This window comes from Antechinus flavipes, chromosome 2, assembly GCF_016432865.1.
Source record: "Antechinus flavipes isolate AdamAnt ecotype Samford, QLD, Australia chromosome 2, AdamAnt_v2, whole genome shotgun sequence".
Taxonomy (NCBI): domain Eukaryota; kingdom Metazoa; phylum Chordata; class Mammalia; order Dasyuromorphia; family Dasyuridae; genus Antechinus; species Antechinus flavipes.
The window spans coordinates 223,976,703-223,991,626 of record NC_067399.1 but is presented as its reverse complement, the minus strand read 5'-3'; the positions used below and the strand labels follow the sequence as shown (position 1 = coordinate 223,991,626).

General features: G+C 37.0%; 1 protein-coding gene across 2 annotated transcripts in view; it reads left to right on the top strand.

Moving 5' to 3' along the window:
• SLC4A1AP (solute carrier family 4 member 1 adaptor protein) overlaps positions 1 to 14,413 on the top strand; it is a 32,680-nt gene extending 18,267 nt beyond the window's left edge. The window contains exons 11-14 of one of the 2 annotated variants that reach the window (XM_051976234.1): positions 1,185 to 1,277; positions 2,198 to 2,259; positions 5,635 to 5,704; positions 5,971 to 14,413. In XM_051976234.1, coding sequence (XP_051832194.1) covers positions 1,185 to 1,277; positions 2,198 to 2,259; positions 5,635 to 5,704; positions 5,971 to 6,020 — 275 coding nt within the window. In that variant the 3' untranslated portion in view covers positions 6,021 to 14,413. Of the gene's footprint in view, positions 1 to 1,184; positions 1,278 to 2,197; positions 2,260 to 5,631; positions 5,705 to 5,970 lie in introns of both variants that reach the window. The other variant, XM_051976233.1, reaches the window with a different exon arrangement.
• Positions 14,414 to 14,924: the final 511 nt, after the last annotated feature.

Here is a 14,924-nt window from a genome sequence, read left to right as displayed (position 1 = left end):
ATATAAAGCATTTCCCTTTTGGACTATAGACAGCTACACAGATTTAATCCTAAATTATAGCAATAGGTAACAGTCCCCATTGTTAGCAGATCTGACTACCTATTACTAAAGGTATCCATCCATCCATCAGAGTATAATTTGCCATAAATCAGGACTATTGGTTTCTTATGACTAAGATATATAAATATTATTCTTGATTTCTATACTTTTTTCATTCTTTTAACCTTGAAGGCATTTATTTCTCTTTCTGGTCCTTGTCCTGTGAAACAACCTTTATGAGTCCTTGCTATTCAGTTTTCTTGGTTAATTCATTCAACAATATTTACAGTATAACATAGACACTTTTTCTACATAGGAAGGTTAGTTTTAGAATAAATAAATCTTATAGAGGTCATGTCTATTATTTAAGGACTACTGTATATTTTATTTTAGGCATTAAAAAGTATTTTTCTCAGAAAGGATCCATGGCACACACAAAAAAGATTTAACACCTGTAGGTCTAAACAATTTGAACGTGACTTCTGTTTTGTTACCCAGTTTCTCTCCTAGACACTTTCACATTTTTTTAAATGAAGTATTTCTAGCTTATATGCCTTTATGCTTTTACAAGCTTCCTGTTTCTTGATTCTCCAGGCTTCCCCATACAATTTCATTTCTAAAGTTGCCAGAAATTGATAGTTGTGAAATCTATAACCCAAACTAGCAACCTTATTTATGGTCCAGAAACATCCTGAGTTATGATAAGGGTTCTCTGTCCAGAAAATATCAAAGCCACCTCTTGGGTCAATGTAGAAAAGGAACTTTGGATGAGGAGTCAAGATACTTAGTCCCAGCCCTAGTACTAAACAGTTAAGTTATCCTGGGTAAGTCCTTTCCCTTTCCATTCTTCTATCTCTTCATCTGTAAAATTAATGAATTGAATCAGATGGCCTTTGAAATTTCTTATCATACAAAGATGCATTTCTTTTCCATTCCTAGAATAGAAAGTAAAAGAAAAACCAAACTGTCCTGTTTGTTAAAATTGAAAGTTGATCACTCTGTATTAGGCAAAATCTAAATGTTGGTGGGTTGAAATTGCTGGTACTAGAGGTGGTGTCAGATGCAGTGGCGTGCTTTGCCTGGAGCCTCCCCCTCCCCATCTCCGGTGCATTCCTGACTATGTGCTTTGGTGCTGCTTTTTTCAGAAACAGAATCCTCAGGTCAGCCCAGTCAGGAAGGACCAAACAGAAGATGTCCAGAAAGTGAGAGAGAAGCCCCAGCACAAGGGGAATCCTCTGGTAAGCAACTCGTAGCCTCCACCTTGACACAGTAGTAGCCACAAGGTAGCAGACAAAATGACAGGATGGGGGTAGCAGTGTCCACAAGTGCCCAGGACTGTGAAAGATTGTGAAAGAGCTGCTAAAGGAGTTTGGTCATCTCCTTGCCTGCTTTTCTGTTGTCCTCCCTATGCCAAGTACCTTTGTGCTAACCAGAGTCACACAAGTTAGGAGCTCCTGGGTAAGTCTTGTCCCAGGAGAAATTTCAGGACTCACAAGAAAGCCTGGCTAGAAGGATGAGTCACCAGAATTGAGTCAGGAGACTATGTGTTTGTTTCTGGCTCTGCCTGTCACTCCCTATAATTTTACTATAAAGAAAAGCATAATAATCTTTCAACTACAACAACTTACAGCACTGTGAGGGAAGAAAGCATTTTGTAAACTTCAAGGCTTTATTATTATGGTGAATCAAAAAAGTATTAATTTTACCAACTAATTTTACCTTTTATGAATTGGAATTGAAATTATGGAATTGAAAGTTCAGACTCTAGAATTCTATTATGACTGATTTTGCATGTAACTCTCCCGAAGGTATGAATTATATTTATTTTATATGATTACTGAATGCTTAGAGATTAGAAATATGTGAATTTTTAAAGGAGAAAATTCTTTTCCATATTTTATTTTTACTGAATAGCTATGAACTTGTAAAAGTGATACAAAAAGCTTTCCCTAAATGAGTTGTTATATTTCACTCAACTCAGGATTTTTACTTCGCTCCTATGTTACTGATTCTAACTACAGGATTTTGAAAGTATATTTTTTTTAAAGCAGATTTGACCAAAAGATTATGATTTTGGTGGAGCAAGAATTAGTGTGTTTAATTCTTGCTTCTTGGAGTAATAAAGCTTTGGGGTTTTTTGTTTTTTTTTTCCCACCAGAGTCAAAGAATAGCTGCAAACAGAGCAAGGAAGTACTGAAGAAAGCTGCTGGTCCAAGCGGAGTACGTCCTTTCTGTTGTCTTTGCCAATTGTGTGTTGCTGCTTTCCATTTCTGCAGCTGTTGGTTTCTGTCCCCTTCATCAGCTCTCACTCTTATCCATGTACTGTTTTGATCATGTCACTAAAATGCTTTAAAATGTTTGGGTGGGTCCTTATTCCCTAAAAGCCCAACTCCATACTACATAGACTGAAATTCTTCAGATTTGCGCTAATCTACTTTTTCAGTCTTTTCTCTCACCATTTCCTCTGTACTTCAAACAAATTAAATTGTGGTCTACCAAAAACCCATGCCATGCTTTCCTCCCCCCTCTCCCTCCAATGCTTTTGCCTGTACTATGTCTGGAATGGCTTCCTTCTTGTTCATTGTTATCCTTCTCTTTCAGGGAAACAGTCCCTGAATCCTCCCTCTCAGTGTTATCTCAGTATTTGTACCTCTTACATGTATATTCTGTTTTGTACTTTTGCTATTCATATACATATCTTTTCTTTTATTTTTAAGCAATTATATTTCCCTTGCTGTAATATATTGTAAGCATTTAACTAGTGTTTTTGAAAATGCTATATACTTTATCACTATTAATTATTTATTGTGGAAAGAAGTGGATCTAGGAATCTGAAATCTTAGGTCTGCTTCTTACCTCCATAATCTCCATTACCTTAATCAAAATAGTCCGCTTCCTTAAGACTTTTCTCCTTTGTAAAATGAGGAAAGAGATATTTAATTGCTGTTTCTGCTTCACATTATTATTATGAGGATCAAACATTTCTAAATTCTTGGTGCTATTAACCCAGCAATACCACTGCTAGGTCTGTACTCTAAAGAGATTTAAAAAAAAAAAAAAAAGGAAAAGGACTTATATGTACAAAAATTTATTTTACTCTTTGTACTCTTTGTGATGACAAAGAATTAGAAATTAAGGAGTGTCTTTTCATTGGGGAATGGTTAGACAAGTTGTGGTATATGATGGAATATTATTGTGCTGTAGGAAGTAATTAGGGGGATTTTAGACTTGTATAAACTGATACAAAGTAAAATGAACACAATCAGGAGAACAGTGTACATAGTATTAACAATGTTATGATCAGCTGTAAAAGACCTCATTACTCTGATCAAAACAATGATCCATGACAATTCTAAAGAATTCATGATGAAAAATACTATCTACCCCCAGAAAGAAAACTGATGAACTCTGAATGGAGATTAAAGCAAATTTTTTTTTCACTTTCTTTATTTTTCATTTATTTATTTGGGGGGCATTAGCTAATATGAAAATCTTTTTATGACTTCATATATATAAAATTGATATTCTATTTCTTGCTTCTCGAAAGTTGGTGACTGAGCTGGAGGAAGGGGGAAAATATAGAATTTTTTAAAAATGTAAATGTTTAAAAATATAATTTTAGAAATTCTTGATATTGCCATTATTTAAATTTTTTTCTTTCTTTAATATTTTCTCCAGTTACGTTAAAAACAATTATTTACATTTGTTTTAAAAACTTTTTTGAGTTCTAGATTTTCTCTCTTATCCCTACCCTCAGCCCCCATTAAGAAAGCACATGTAAAGTTATACAAAACATTTCCATAGAAGTCATGCTGTGAAAGAAAACATAGAACTCCTCCTCTGGAGAAAAAAAAAACCCTCAGAAAAGAGAAAGCATAGATCTCCTGCCTTAAAAAAAACCTCGGGGGGAAAAAAAAAAAAGAAAAGAGAATATGCTTCAATCTTTATTCAGACACATTCAGTTTTTTCTCTGGGTAAGGAAAGGATTTTTCATCATAAGTTCTTCAGAATAATCATGGATCATTGTACTGCTTAGAATAGGAAACTCATTCACAGATGATCATCCTAGAACATTACAATTATTTTGTATATAGTACATTTCACTTTGCTTGAGTTCATGGAGGACTTTTCATGTTTTTCTGAGAACGTCCTGCTCGCTATTTCCCATAGAACAATAATATTCCATCATAATCACATACTACAATTTATTCAGCCATTTCCCAATTGATGAGTATGCCCTTAATTTCCATTTTTTTGCCCTGAGAAGAGAGCTGCTACAAATATTTTTTTATATATAGGTCCATTTCTTTCTTTTTTTTGGGGGGGGTGGGAAGAGAGGGAGGTGAAGCAATTGGGTTTAAGTGACTTGCCCAGGGTTACATAGATAGGAAGTGTTACATGTCTGAGGTCAGATTTGAATTCAGGTTCTCCTGACTTCAGGGCTGGTGCTCTACACCTCATTTCCTTTTTTAAAAAATATTTTTTTGGGATTCATGTTTAGTAGTGACATTGTTAGGCTCTTTGGGTATAGTTCATATCTTTTGATCACTTATCCATTGGAGTATGGCTCTTATTTTTAATAAGTTTGAGTCTGTTCCCTCTGTTTGAGAAATGAGACCTTATCAGAAAAACTTACTTTTAAATTCTTTTTACAGTTACTATTGTTAACTGTATTTCCCCATTATATTCTCTCTCTCCTTTTTCCTGTCTCTCTTCAAAAGTGTTTTGCTATTGATCATTCCCTCTCCCAATATGCCTTTTCTTCTGTTACCTTTTCCATTTCCTATATCCTGTTCCGCTCCTATTTTCCTGCAAGGTAAAGTAAGGTTCACTCACTCCTCTTTCCCTTCACTTTCTCTTTCATTTCTTTGGTACATTGGCCTAGTTGTGATATAACTGGACCAAAGAGTATGCAGTTTGGTAACTTATCAGGTAGTTTCAAATATTTTCCCAGAATATCTGGACTAATTCACTGCTTCAAATACCTGTTTTCCCATAGTCCCTCAACATTTGTTATTTTTCTCTTTTACCTCTTTTGTAAGTCTAATGAATGTGAGGCAGAATCTCAAAGTATTTCTCTAGTTATTAGTAATATAGAGAATTTTTTTCATATGGCCACTGATAAATTAGATTTTTTTCCTTTGAAAATTGCCTGTTTATATCTTTTGATCATTTAGCTACTGGGCTTTCAAGTCTATGGCTCTTAGTCCTATAAATTTCAATAAGTTTCTTATGAATCTGAGATGAATTCTTTTTCAAACCAAATAAATATACTCCTCATAATAATAAGTTAAGACATTAACTATCTGATTTATTGGTAATTATGTTTTCAGTTTCAGAAGTCAGTGATCTTTAACACAGAATAGAATTGTCACTCATTTGAAGTGGGGAAAATAAAGACAGTCAATCTTCTTTTTATTGACAGTATAGAGATCTATATTGAATTGCCATTTTTTCCAAATTACTAAAAATCGGTGACTCTAATGTATTGAATAAAAAGAACAATCAAAGACATAATCCCGAAACACTTTTTATCTTTGTCAATATTATCAAGCACTTGGTATCTGGAATTAATTAGCACATTTTTTCTTGCAGATACCACAAATCCTTTCTTCAAAGTATCCAGAAGATGATCCAGACTACTGTGTGTGGGTACCACCTGAAGGTGTGTTGATTCTTTTAAAGACTAGGTTATTGATGTATGAATGGTGTGTTAGCTCTCTGACACTAAAGATTTTCATTTAGTGTGCACCAGGGTAAGGACAAAAGATATCTGGGACTTAGATACGTATTTGAAAAGTATTCTTTTCGCCAAGTTTCCTTTCCTGTATTTATTTTCTTTTTACTGTCTTTTCTTTTGACACACTGTTGAATAGCTTCCTTTGCTCCCTGATTTTGGAAAAGTAAATGTGTTTCTTTATTTTGAACCAGGCCAGAGTGGTGACGGCAGGACTCATCTTAATGAAAAATATGGCTATTGATTTCTTCGAGCTCCCAAGTCCTTTCTTATATTTGTTACTACCCAAGAGGTAACATTGTGGCACATGCGTTAACCAGTGCAGCTTGTCATCATTTCAAGTTGAATGGCCAAGGATAAGGCATTTGGGCAACCATTTGTAAAAAATCTCTTCATCCAGATTCTTGACTTCCTGAACAGATGACCTTTGATCTTTGTTTCCTTTTGGAAAAGATTCATGTGCTTGGTGTTCCTGCATCAAAGTGAGTTGTGTATGTATGTAAGATAAGAACTGTATATTTCCATGCCAAGTAAAACAAGGAAAAAAACGTTTTCATGGGTTTTTTACATCATTAAAAATGAGATAAAATATTTCTATAGTTATTGTATAGAGGTTGGAATTCTAGACTTAAGAGTCCAGACAACTAGAATCAAAGCCATTTTTTAATACTTAGTTGGTGTGTGATCAAGAATAAGTCATTTAAAAGCTCTGAATCTTTGTTCCCTCCTCTATAAAGAGAAGATAACAATACATACCTCACAGGGTTATTGTGAGAAATGAATGAGATATTCTCTGTTAAAGAGCTTAAAGCATTTAAAGCTCTACATGAATGCAGCTTTTTTCGTTGTTGGAATCCTGTGGGCATTTTCCTTAGTCAAAAGATAGTTTTACTTTTTAGGGCTTTAGTCCCAAGAGAAGATTGAGGGATATATTAGCTTCAGGGCTGTCTTGGTATCCATGAAACATTGGAAGACCTCTGGCACATAAAAGGAGAAACCATCCTTTCTGTAGGATTTATGAAAGGTGGATGTCATAGATTGAGGAGTGGATGAGTTGTAACCTGCATCATTTCAGAGTGTCTCCATCATTGAGGCCACAGATCCATTGAAGTAAAAATGCCAATAAGAATCAAACAAGCTGAAAAAGGAGGTACCTGACTTGTGCATAGGGGCTTTGTCATCAGCATCTCAGGCCTTTCCTTTTTTAAATTTCCATTTAGAAGGTAGGGACTGAGTTCCTGAGGATTATTAAAGTTGTCAGAAGTCTCACTTCAGAGTATATAATCATAGAATTAACCAACCTTATGTTTCTGTCCTATTTGTTCTCTCCCTACTTTTTTCATTATTTCAAGAGTCTTTGGCTGGCAGCTGGCTTGACTTGTGGTTCCTAGGGTTTCTTCCCAACACCCTGCAGATGCTGGAGCAGTTTACCCTACACTGTAGGCTTCCCATAGTCTTTGAGGAGAAGTGATGTCTAGCTTTCTTGGTGCCTGGTAGAAAGAAGTGACAAAAAGCCACTGGAATTGCTAAGGGCAGAAATACCTAGCTTTTGGATTTAGTGACCCATTTTATCCAGAGACAAAAATGTATTCCTTACATATCATTGTATTTATGCCATTTTAGATGGATTGTTTGGAAGACATTACTAAAAAGTAATGTTTACCAAACCAAATCTGGAAACCAAGTGTTCCCCACACTGTGACTAAGAGAGTCCATGAAAAATGGCAGCCATGGAGATATTTCCTTTCAAATATTAAATATGAAATTATATATAAAAACATTGTGGTAATTTCCAGTATGAAAAGAGACTTCGTTTCCTTATTTTGTTAAAAAAAATTCCTTTGTACTAAGTTCAAAGACTTGTTTTTAAATCCTGATATTCTCTCTACGACCCTAAGCCTCAGTTTCCTCATCTGTAAGATGGGGATAATAATAATTTGAATTGTTGTGAGGCTTAAATGAAAATTATGTAAAATATTTTGCAAACTTTAAAGTACTATAGTAATGTCATTATTTTGTGACTTTGGATACCTTACTTCATTTTTGCACCTGTTTTCTCATTTATAAAATGGAGATATTTGCATCAGTATTTGCACTACCTAGTTCACAAAGATTGGTGTGAGGGAAAATGTGCAAATTATATATATATATATATATATATATATAATAGCCTTAAATATAGGCTATTACATTTGTTTCCTTGAGCACATAAGAGTCTGGGCGATCGAAATGATCAGTGGAGAAGAGAGGAGTCAATTTATGTTTCTCTTTAGGGTTATTACTATCCTCATGGGCATAGTCCAACAATTATCCCTCCCAATAAATCCAGAACCTCTCAACACAACCCTAGGAACATTATTGATGGTTGACTTCTTTGTTCCCAGGTATATGACTTTTTTTAATATCTTGAGATGAAGTGACCCTGTTTCTGCCTAGTCCAGGCTTCTGTCCAGTTCTAGTCCTGTAGAAAGATATGTGCAGAACTTGTGCAACAAAGTAAAAGAATTCTGACCCTTTAACTCTCCTTTGCCATTTCTAACAAATCTAGGAGCAGAGATGGAGGGAAAGTATTGGATACTGGAGGAGCTAACTGATTAAAATGTGCTGTCTCTTTCTTCTGAAAACCTGTAGAGAGCCTGCTTACTGCTTTGAATCTACTTTGGATTCAGCTTTTCCCTTTCCCCTTTTTTGGAGGGAGAAATTTCTCCTCCCATGGTGCTGGATACAATGATGGCCCATTGCTGCTCCCTTGTGGCCTTTCCTGTAATAGCAAGACAGTTTCTACAACATGAATCCTATCTCTGGGATAGAATGTAATAGCTAGGTCAACTCTCATGGCTAAATCCAACAGCAGCCCAAGCAATCAGAAGAACAAATCTGGCATTTGGCTCAGCGATTGACACAAAATTCCCATGGATAACGTAACATCAAATAATGACCTCTCCAGGATCTAAAGGCTTCATATTTATGATGTTGCCACCCGTAAATATTAACATTTATTGCTCACCAAATTCTGTATTTGAGATGTTTAAAAATATTTTCAAGTTTAAGATGGATGTGGAGCTATCTGTGTGATGAAAAACCTAGAAATCTCCTTTCCCCCAAAGAAGATCTGGCATAGTAAGGGCTATTTTAATTAGAAAAACCTGTTATTAAAAACCAGCTTAACCTATGTAAGGCTCTATTTTGAAAATATCTTGGACTCCTTCACTGGCCTTTATTTCCCCAAAGCCAGTCAGTCATGTCCCATCAATTCTTTCTGCACATTGTTTCCAGTTGTTTCTTCCCCCTCTCCTCACCATATTGATACTGCCTTAGTCCTCAGTTTCATTACTTCTTACACAATTTTCGAAGAAGCATTTATTAATTGTCTGCTATATTGCAGGCTAGATGGTTGGAAGAGTTAGGTGGTTCAGTGGATAGAGCACCGAGCCTGAGTCAAAGTTACAATTTGGCCTCATTCACTAGTTGTGGAACTCTCAACAAGTCACTTAACCTCCCTCTCCCTTACACTGGAGAAGAAAATGGCAAACCACTCCAAGAAAACTCTATGGGAAATATGATCCACAGGGAATCCATAGGGTCCCGAGGAGTTAGATGTACCTGCACAACAATATTCCAGGCAATATGCTGTGCCCTGGGGATACAAAGAAAAGGAGAACCAGCCCTTGCCCGCAAGGAGCTTACTGTCTAATGGAGGTGACAACGTTTAAATAAGGATGTACAGACAATATATACAGGATAAATGGGATAAATATACTCAGGTATATTTGTATGTTCTTATTCTTAAAGAAAATGGAACTAGAAGAGAAAAATTATCACAGAAATGAGAGTCATGGCTAGTGTCAGAAGCTGCAGGGAAGTCAGGAAGATTGAGAACTGAGGAAAGGCCATTAGATATGGTAATTAAAGAGATCACTGGTCACTTTGCAGAACAGTTTTGATTGAATGATGGAAGTGGAAGCCTGACTACAGAGAGTTGAAAGGAAGTAGAAGCCTCTTCAAGGAGTTTGGTCACGAAAGAAGAGAGATATGGAATGATAGCAGGGATGTATGGATTAAGGAAGTGTTTTTTGAGAATGAGGGAGATGAGCAAGTTTGTAGGGTATATGAAAGCAGCCAGTAGACATAGAGATATCAAAAATTAGAGTGGGAATGATAGGGTGATCTGAAAAAAGACCAGATGGAATGGGATCACTTGTACATGTAGAGGGGTTTGCTCTGGCAAGAAAGGTCACCCTCAACATGTGAAACAGGTGAATGGAAAGCATCTGAGTGAGGTCAGAGAAGTAGGATGAGAGAAAATACCTGCGAATGGTCTCAATTTTTTATTCTCTTTTTTGCACTTAGGGTTAAGTGATTTGCCAGGGCCACACAACTATAAATGTGTCTGAGGTCATATTTGAATTCAGGTCCTTCTGATTCCAGGACCGGTCCCTGCTTTATCCACAGCACCATCTAGCTGCCCACCAATTTTTTAAATGAGATATGAGGCAAAATTTTTACCTGAGAAGTGAGGAAAAACAAGTTATGAGAGATTTGGAAAAGAGTTTGTGGTGGTGATTGTGATAATCGACTCCATTAGGGATGTGTAAATAGATTGCCTTGCCACAATAAGGGCCTAGTTAAAATATGTAACATAAATTTGTAGTGAATCTAGTCAGCCCAGTTTCATGATTTTCTCCATCACTTTTCAAGAGCATGTGAATAGAAGCAAAGGCAGTAGACGATGGAAGTAAATGAAAGCTAAGGTTTGGGTGGACAGATGTCTGGCTTTCTGCCTCAGCTGCAGTCTTACGTTGGGACTTTCATCAGTTTTGGCCCTCTCACCTGGGAAGATCCATCTGACTCTATGGCCTTCTAACCATGCTGGCTCCCTTCTTCCACTGGTGAATTCTTTTCAGGGCTTCCATTTTGAGGAAGTCCCAGGCCAAATCAACATTCATTCTCTGCCTACCTGTGCTTCTGACTTTCTGGCCATCAATCTCACTCCTATTTTCCTACCTTCCTACTCTCCCTGCCTCCCTACCCACTTCAACTTTTTATTATATTTTGTTTTGTCCCATTAGAATACAGGGTATGGGGGTTTCCTTGCATTTGTAGGCCTTGTGCACAGTGCTTGGCACATGTTAGACGTTTTAAGAATGCTTGTTGCCTGCCTGCATAGGATGAGAGGACAAGGGACTTTAAAGAAGACCGTGTCCAAATGGGTCTAGGAGGAGAGTGTAACCAGTGAAAGGTTGATAGCCTGGGAAGAATGAGGGGTAGAGGGTTTGGAGGTCATAAGATTAAAATCTGCAAGGCAGAGGAAAAAGTAGAACAATAATAGATTATGATCTGATAAGAAAAATTCAGAATTCAACTTACAGCAATAATCTAATGGGTCCTCCATTCTCTCTTATCTAATCCATGCACAATTGATCTTCCTGAAACACTGCTTTTATCATGTCCCTCTGCTCCCCTGTCTACTCCTTGGAAAAGAAAGGGGTTGAAGTCAGAAAGATCTTGCCTAGAACCATGCCCAGATTTAGGTGCCCACTGCGCTAGAGCTGTGGTTTCCAACTTTCATCGTGAATATCTATTGGTTAAAAAGTTGAGCTCTCATCTCTCATCCTTCAATACGAATATATTTATAAAATGGTATTATATAACTTAAAGAAAAAGTAAATTTCAAAAGTATGAAATGATCTTGAGTCAATAGGGAGTCCCTAGAGTTTATTGAGTAGGGAAATAAAATGCTCAAACTTGCCCTTTAGTAAAATCATTGGCAGCTGCTTAGAGTGATGGATTGGAGACAGGAAAGATTTAAAACTGAGAAACCAATTATGAGACTATTGCCATAATCCAGGGGAGAAGTGATGAAAACCTGAAGTAAGACGGTGGCTGTGGGAGTGGAAAGATAGGAGAGACAGTGTAGAGGTAGAAATGACAGGAATTGGAAATGGCCTGTGTAGTGTGAGTGAGAGGAAGGACGGCTGGTGTAGTGCCTTTAATTATAAAAAGAACAGAAGCCGGTTTTGAGGAAAAGATAATATAATGAGGTCTAATGCAGATTCATGATAGAGATCTGAATCTCTTCCTGCCTATTCATCCTGGGTTGCTTTGTCCTGTTGAAAATGAAAATGAGAATGAGGCTTTTGTCAGCCATTGCCTTGGAGTACAGAGCCAGACGGGGGTCAGCCTGTTAATGGCCATGAGAATCTGGGAGCAGGGTAAGGTTGGGGCAGAGAATTTTCAGCTTCTAAGGAGCTGCTTGTGATGTTGCAGGGAACTAGCATCCAGTGCAAAAGAGGGAAGACATTAAAAGTTTGCACCAAGGATGGAGATGAAAAAGATGAAGTGTTGGGAGATTTGGGGCATGGAGGAGTGTGGTTGTGTTGGAAACAAACTCCATGATGGTTCTGCTGAGGAGGATGGGATGTTGCTCCTGTTTCTGTCCTCTAATTAAATGATCGCTCCATGGGGATTATATCTCTGACAGGGGTGGATATAGGTCTCTACTTTGGAAACCACTGGTCTAGAAGACAGGAATCAAGACTACACTTGGAATACTACAACATGGAATAGACCCAGAACTTTCCAGCTCAGTCTTGGAACCAAGCCAGCTTCTAGGACATGGCTCAGTGACTTGTAAAGGATCCACTCTAGTCAGTAGGCTTTGCTGAACCACACATGTACTTCCTGCTCTGGCTGCTTTTGGGGCTTTCTTCACTGATTCATAAACTTTGAAGGTTTTTTGGTAGCAGCTGAAGCTTTAGCTAGAGTCTTCTTGCTAAGATGTCACAGGGCTTCCATTAGAGAGTGAAGAAGGGGGAACTCCAACCATTTTATTTCTTTGTTAGTGGTTCTGATTTAAAAAAAGAAAGTTGGAAGGAAGCAAAATGCAAATGAGAGCTTTGAGTTATTTATAGATTTTCTTGTTCCAGTAATGCCAGGATTTTTTAACAAGGGCCCACAGATCTTCAAGGGGTCAGTGAATATATTTCAGGAAGCTGCAAATTTGGCTTTTACAATATTTTTATAGCTGTATTTCAATCTAATTTTGTTTATAATTGTAGATATTTTATGCATTTAAAAATATATTCTGCAAAGAGGTCCATAGGCTATATCAGACAACCCAAGTGGGAAGTCTGTGACCAAATAATAATAATAATAAAGGTTAAGAATCCTGGCATAGTCAAGTCAAAAGACATCTATTTGAGCCAGACACTGCTACTCTGGGAGTGTAAATACAAAGTCCTTACCCTTGAGAAGATTACATTCTAATGGGAGAAGACAGCAGTTAAGTTGAAGCTGAAAAAGGGTGGGCAGATGAGAAGACGGAGGGAGGATACCTGTATGGACTTATGGTAGGGAAAGTCTGGAGAGGTATGAAGACATAGTTGACTTGGTTATCCTAAGGAGAAACTGGGAAAAACCAGACAATCAGAGGAATAGACTAAAGGGGAAAAGGGTACTCTCAATGTGAGAAATACAAGGGCGAAGAGAATTTCCAGTGAGAAAGGCCAGGGTCAAGAGTATAGCCTGGAACTCTGGAGAAACTTAAGGAGGTAATCAGGAAAGTGATATCATAATGGTCAAAAGATATGAACAGACTATTTTCAGATAATGAAATTGAAACTATTGTTACTCATATGAAAGGTGCTCCAAATCATTTCTGATCAGAGAAATGCAAATTAAGACAACTTTGAGATACCACTATACACCTCTCAGATTGGCTAAGGTGATAGGAAAAGATAATGACAAATGTTGGAGGGGATATGGGAAAACTGGGACACTGATGCATTGTTGGTGAAACTGAACGAATCCAACCATTCTGGAGAGCAATTTGGAACTATGCTCAAAAAGTTATCAAACTGTGCTCACCCTTAGACCCAGCAGTTACTACTGGGCTTATATCCCAAAGAGATACTAAAGAAGGGAAAGGGACCTGTATGTGCCAAAATGTTTGTGGCAGCCCTGTTTGTAGTGGCCAGAAACTGGAAAATGAATGGATGCCCATCAATGGAGAATGGCTGGGTAAATTGTGGTATATGAATATTATGGAATATTATTGTTCTGTAAGAAATGATCAGCAGGATGATTTCAGAAGGGCCTGAAGAGACTTACATGAACTGATGCTGAGTGAAATGAGCAGAACCAGGAGATCATTATACCCTTCAACAACAATACTATATGAGGATCGATTCTGATGGAAGTGGCTATCTTCAACAATGAGAGGAGCCAAATCAGTTCTAATTGATCAGCGATGAACAGAACTAGCTATATCCAGCAAAAGAACACTGGAAAATGAGTGTGGACCACAACATAGCATTTACACTTTCTGTTATTTTTTGCTTGTTTACATTTTTGTTTTTCTTCCCAGGTTATTTTTACCTTCTTTCTAAATCCGATTTTTCTTGTGCAGCAAGACAACTGTATAAGTATGTATACATATATTGTATTTAACATTTACTTTAACATATTTAACATGTATGGAACTACCTGCTATCTAGGGGAGGGGATGGAGTGAAGGAGAGGAAAAGTTGGAACAGAAGTTTTTGCAAGGGTCAATGTTGAAAAATTACCCATACATATGTTTTGTCAATAAAAAGCTATAATAAAAAATGGAAAAAAAAGAGAAAGTGATATCATAAAGGACTTAATAAGATTTATCTATTTACATTCCTACATAAGAGGATGATACTTGAAACTCATTAGAACTTTCTCATTATTATGGCATAAGGAGTATAAATAAAGAGCATGGGTGTGAGTTATGAAGGGATACTATCTTTTTTTAATGATGAAACAAGGGGTGAGAGAGGAATGTACTGGGAGAAAGGAAAGGGGAGAAGTAGAATGGTGAAAATTATCTGCTATAAAGAAGAGGCAAGAAAAAGTTTTTATAATGGAGGGGTAAAGGACAGGAGAGGGTGAAGGGGAGGAAGTGGTCAGTAGCAAATCACTTTTGAGAAGGGACAGGGTAAAAGGAAAGAGAAAATAAATGGGGGGGAAATATAATTAGCTATAGTAATTGTAAAAAAAATTTTCAGAACAAGTTTTTCTGATGGAATATTGTCTCTGGGAAATGATGAGCAGGATGCTCTCAGGAAAACAAAAAAAAGCAAGCAAACCTGGAAAGTCCTCCATGAACAAAGTGAAAGATGGA